General features: G+C 33.0%; 1 protein-coding gene across 2 annotated transcripts in view; it reads left to right on the top strand.

Moving 5' to 3' along the window:
* Nucleotides 1-3,923, top strand: part of LOC136843612 (telomere-associated protein RIF1-like) — a 55,245-nt gene extending 51,322 nt beyond the window's left edge. For both annotated transcript variants that reach the window (XM_067112146.1, XM_067112145.1), the window contains exon 17: nucleotides 3,087-3,923. In XM_067112146.1, coding sequence (XP_066968247.1) covers nucleotides 3,087-3,289 — 203 coding nt within the window. In that variant the 3' untranslated portion in view covers nucleotides 3,290-3,923. The remainder of the gene's footprint in view (nucleotides 1-3,086) is intronic.
* The last annotated feature ends 2,077 nt before the right edge of the window (nucleotides 3,924-6,000 follow it).

Raw genomic sequence — 6,000 nt, forward strand, 5'->3', positions numbered from 1 at the left:
AAAACTCTTACATTCTAGTAATATTCAATAATTTACCTTCATTTTGCAACAAATTTGAAGTCTCTCGCACAATATTTCGATTTATGGTGAATTTTTGAAAAAAAATTTTCCTTACGTCCGCGCATGGCAACTCGGCCGAACATCTCAGAAATTCTTTCGTCACTTTTTCATAATGTTTGCACCGTTTTATATTATTCGTTACATAAAGTTTTATATATGAAAATGTGCACAATTTCGTGTAGAATACAACAAAAAATAGCTTCTATCAATTTTGAAATATTTTCATATAAATCACGATGTGCCAAAATTTCAACCTTCGGTCAACTTTGACTCGACCGAAATGGTCGAAAAACGCAATTGTAAGCTAAAACTCTTACATTCTAGTAATATTCAATCATTTACCTTCATTTTGCAACAAATTGGAAGTCTCGCACAATATTTCGATTTATGGTGAATTTTTGAAAAAACTTTTTCCTTACGTCCGCGCGGTAACTCAGCCGAACATCTCAGATATTCTTTCGTCACTTTGTCGTAATGTTGCACAGTTTTATATTAGTCGTTATTAAGTTTTATATATGAAAATGTGTGCAATTTCTTGTAGAATACAACAAAAAATAACTCATGGTTGTAGCTTTTATCAGTTTTGAAATATTTCCATATAAATCACGATAAATAGAAAAAGTTCGACCTTCGGTCAAATTTAACTCAACCGAAATGGTCGAAAACTGCAATTGTAAGCTAAAACACTTACGGTTTAGTAATATTGAATCAATTACCTTGATTTTGCAACAAACGGGAAGTCTCTAGCACAATATTTCAATTTATGGTGAATTTTTGAAAAAAACTTTTTTTCTCTGTGTTGCTTTCATCGTTTTACAATTTGTTATATACCAAAATCATCGCAATTTAGTGTACAATACAAAGAAAAAAAATAACTCATTAGCTTGAACCGTTTTGCTCACAGCGCGATTTGTATACAATTATATATGAAATTTTTTTTTCCGCGCTGTCATATATTTAAAAATTTATATATGATAATGATATTTTTTTCATTTCTGATGGTTGCATACTAAACTTCAGGCAATGTCAAAAAAAAGGAGCCAAAAATGAACTCTTATTCTTAAAAACTAAGCGTGCTGTGATTTTTTGAAAAAAAAATTTTCTTCAGCTTTGGCGCTAACTCCCGAACGCCGCCAGCATATGGCAGACACTTTCGTAAATAGAGGCTCGGCGTTTAAGGGTTAATAAACCTGTGTTAATTATGGTAACTAGTATCGGCAAACAGCTTTCTTGATTCAGTTGTTTATGTCAGTACTTGCTGTTTATTCCAGTGTCTTGCATGCAGTAGTAAGTGGTTGTTAATTATAAGAAATAGTGATGAATTCTTAGACAACTCACAGTGTTGGTAAGCCAGACTTATTGTATGAAGATTTGCATTTAACCCAATGAGCTTTTGCTTCTAGGCCTATTTATTAGTTAAAAGCTAGCTCGGATGTAATATGCATTATTGGTGGTATATATCGAAACCGAGACAGGAATAAAAAGCTTATCATAGTGTAATCTACTGAAAATACATCTTGCACTATACATGATGTACTGTATAGTGTATGATGAAATTATGTTTTAGGACAAAATTTGAATGATTGCAAGATGCATGAGATCGGAAGATACAAGAGTATACAGTATACGCAAATTACGGCTCTTTTTATGCTGTATATTTTTGAGTTTTACAGAGTTTTTTTGTTGGAAATAAACTGTGCTTGTGTATTTTCGGAGCAAGCTTCAGTTCCCGAAATTCGAAAAAATCCAAAAACTGAAATGTGGCGCTGCTCAAGAACTAATGGTGACTGATTCAAAAATGTCCTGGACCATGGAATGCCGGATTTTTGAGTTTTGCCTGTAGTATTACATTAACAATATGAATATGTAGAATGTTGATAAATGCTGTTTTGCTATAACTAGTAATTTAGGAATGTTTGACATCATTGTATCATCATCATGAGAGTCTAATTTTGCATCAAATTGTCTTATAGATTTCAAAGTTTCTGCCCCCATTTGGTTTAGTGCCACTTTAGGCATTAGTATAGGGTGTTTGCTTTGTTGCCTTTTTAGTCTTTTTACTGCTTCCTTTCTTCAGTCTTGCTGCCCAACACCACCTACTGTTACTTCTTAGTGCAACTGTGGGGTTTCCTCCCATTCCATCTTCAGATTTTTGTATTTGGTTTCCTTTTTTTTGGATCTCTTTATTTTGCTGTCAAACTACTCCAACTCCCTCTTTTAACTTTGTGCTGATTGGCCAATAGTGCTCCAGTGCTTGGCTTGACAGCTTAAATTTTGTAAATCAATTTATCAAAGTTTCTGTATGCAAATACAAAATTGTTTCATTTATATATAAATATCTGTATCCTAGTTTTTAGTTAGACTGTCTTTCATTCATAATGCTAGACTCTCTCTCTCTCTCTCTCTCTCTCTCTCTCTCTCTCTCTCTCTCTCTCTCTCTCTCTCTCTCTCTCTCTCTCTCTCTCTCTCTCTCTCTCTCTCTCTCTCTCTCTCTCTCTCTCTCTCTCTCTCTCTCTCTCTCTCTCTCTCTCTCTCTCTCTCTCTCTGGCTTATGATTAGTTGATTTTTTGAGTACTTGATGAAATTCTATATGGATTAAAATCAATTAACTCCATATATTGTATAGACAGATATATATGATACAAAATATATGAGCAAATTGTATAAGTAAAGACTGAAAGCACAAAGAAAAGTAAATTATTAAGCCTGAATACAGTACCCTTTTTTATTTCACTCTTTTCATTTTACTTTTAATCTAACCTTTTATTATTTCACTCTTGGTTATTACATATTCATTTCATTAGTACATATTACAATTGTGAACTAGTATTTATTAGCTCTTTTTGGATATACACTATTGCAAATGGATATTAGACAGTTAGGGGTAATTTCAGCACAGTTTGTATTTCAAGATATTTACTCTGTCCTTATAGTTTTTTCTTTTTTTTTATTCTATCCATATAGTTTTTTTATTTTCTTAATCTTTTTATGGTAAAAGTAGAAGGAAGTTTTATTTTTATTTGCAGATGTGAGCTGCGAGACAATAAACACATTCTGCAAGCATTTGTCAGAAAACCCACAGCTCCTTGATGTTCTGGTAGAGAATCTAGATGAAAATTCCAGACAGAAACTACTGCAGAAAATATTGGTGGAGTTACCATATGGTGCTGTATTAGATACATACTTCGAATATCTTCGTAAAAGGGATCCTTCTAGCAGCAGTCGTTGAATTTTTCCTTAGGTGTTAGGTTTTTCGCTTCTTGAAACAAGATCTGATTCAGGAACAAATGGAGGATATGATTACATTAGTATAGTTTGCATTTCTTGCTCAACATAGCCTGGAAGGTAGTACTATTTTTCATGAGCATTGGATAATGTTAGTACAAAGCTTTAATGCCAGAAATTATTCTGCTGTAAATATCCTACAACTTTTGTAAAAGTACTACTAATACTTTGGTACATTTGGAAAATTTAATGGCAAATTGAGTATGTCTAGAAAGGTCCCATTATTTGTAAATTTTCATCACAGTAGTCTGTTGCCAATGGTAGGCGTCCATGTTTAGCCCTTGCTATAAATAAGAAAATGGAAACCTATACCATCAGATGGTGGTGAATATCTTGGTGCGATAATGTTTCTATTGTACATATTCCGTAATTTTATTATACTGGTGTGGACAGAATAATTTTTGAGAAAGTTTGGTAACACATGAAAGTGTGTGTTTCACATAGAATTGAAATTGTAATTTACAAGAATGAATTAGATATTTCATTTATCCCATTTTTAATTTTTATCTCCAAACCAGTATAATATCTGTTGAATTAGATTTATATGAGGTTGTCTCAAATAAAGATTTTATGATAATCATACTGTTTTTAGTACCCTTGCTTAATGTTAACTAGAATTTGGGAAGGCCTCTTGGGTGGTAAGGTTGTTGCTGATTGGTACTTTAGCAATTACAGGAATGTATTGTCTGGTGTTCCCCAGGATACTGTTCTTGGACCATTACTTTTTATTTGTGCACGATATGTGGTGTGCTTTGAAAAGAAGCTTGTTGCTTATGCATTGATGCTAATCTCTTGTCATTGAACCCATCTCCTAAGTATGTGTGTGGCTGCTAAATCTCTGTTATGCCCAAACAGAACCCAATGTATGATTATTAGCAGTTTCTGTAACTACATACAACTTATTTCAAATTCTAGGTGCTATTATTAATTTTATTTTCTCTTGAAAAGTTGGTATATTTGATATCTCTTTTTGAGTTGCCAAACAATCAATGTTGAGGAGTCTTTATAGATTTTTGGTGACCTGTTTATCCTCCTTATTTTTAATATTGTTCCCCCACTTGGTTGTCTTCAGCTGGCTCACATCTTAAACTGTTGGAGAAACACTTGAATTCTGTTATATTTCAAATCCCTGATGTTGGTACTAATCTCTGGCCGATGTTCAGTTAGCTCAGTGCATGCTGTTTAAGATATTTAATTATTTTGAATAAAAAATACTTGGCTATTCTCAGGCTATATCATCCACCATGTTATAACAGATATACTATAAATCTTAGTAGTCTTTCCTTTTCTTCTGAGGTTCATTACCACACATCTTAACTTTAGAAGTTAGAAACTTATTGCAGTTTTTTTCGAGCAGGGTGATGTAAGTCTTATTTGTTTTACTTTGTTATATATTTTAATTATTTCTCATTGTTATTGGCTTCATATTTTATTCTTGTGATTATCTTTGTCTTTACTGGCTTGTTTTCCCATTTATGCTCTTGGTGCTGTAACATTCTGTTTCCAACTAAAGTTGCAGCTTGGCTTGTAATAATGGGGTGTATGGTTAAATTGTATATATTTTCTTAAACTGTGCTGGGCCCCTGTCCACATAAGCAACAAAGAGGGTTATGTTACTGAAGTCTGTTACAATGAATAAATGGCAGGATTTCTTGAGTTAAAATCATGGTAATTTTTTAGATTTTTCTGAGGATGGTCTAAAACTGTAGTAATGCTTCATTCTGTAGTACCACTTTTGAGCTTGCTGCTTGTATCAGATGCATTTATTTTATAGTGTGTCGATTCGGTCACATTTTGAAGCCAAATAGAAAATATGTTATGATATATAAAAATTCAAAACTACAAAATATTTAGTCAAAATGTTGTCCTGAAGTTAGCAGAGAACATGTTTTATAAATTCCTGTTGCACCATTATAAATAGATTTCCTTCCCAATTATAAGTTTATCATTGCTGTTAATGTCACACAATGCATATAAAAAAGGGAAAGTAAGAAAGCATTTGTGATTTTCTGCTTCGGACTTGTTTAAAGATAATTCTATTTTGGACAGCCACTACTTACATTGAAAATTATTAAAACCATTCCCTGATTCCAAATGTCTTACCAAAACTTTCCAGTATGAAAATATTTATGGCTGAATTTTTTCTGCAAATGATTTCATTGGTATCTCAAGGGAAGTAATTTGCACGATATCATTTGACCCCATCAGAATCTCAAAGGGTTAGTAAATTAGGAGCATATTAAATCCATAGTAGGGTTGTGCCAATCATTAGTACAAAAGAAAGAACTTTAGTTGTTTTATCCTATTTGAGAATGGGGCACACCAGGTACAGTCGACCCCCAGTATTCTTGGGGGGTTAGGGACAACAGCTGCCCACGAATAGCTGAAATCAGCGAATACTTGAGACCCCCTCTAAAAATGCCAATAACTGCCTATTTTAATAGTTCAAACACCAAATAAACCTTAAACCATCATCCTAAAGCACTAATATTTCAGTCATCTTACAGCATTACCCTTAAAAATATATGGCTTACAGCTGCACATGAACAAAAAAATACACAAAATAATGGGAAGTTTACAGTTATGTAAATCATACGGGTACTCACCAGTGATGAATGTCGACTGAAGAAGATGATGAATTAGGTGCGTAGTCCA

This window comes from Macrobrachium rosenbergii, chromosome 12 (genome assembly GCF_040412425.1).
Source record: "Macrobrachium rosenbergii isolate ZJJX-2024 chromosome 12, ASM4041242v1, whole genome shotgun sequence".
Lineage (NCBI taxonomy): Eukaryota > Metazoa > Arthropoda > Malacostraca > Decapoda > Palaemonidae > Macrobrachium > Macrobrachium rosenbergii.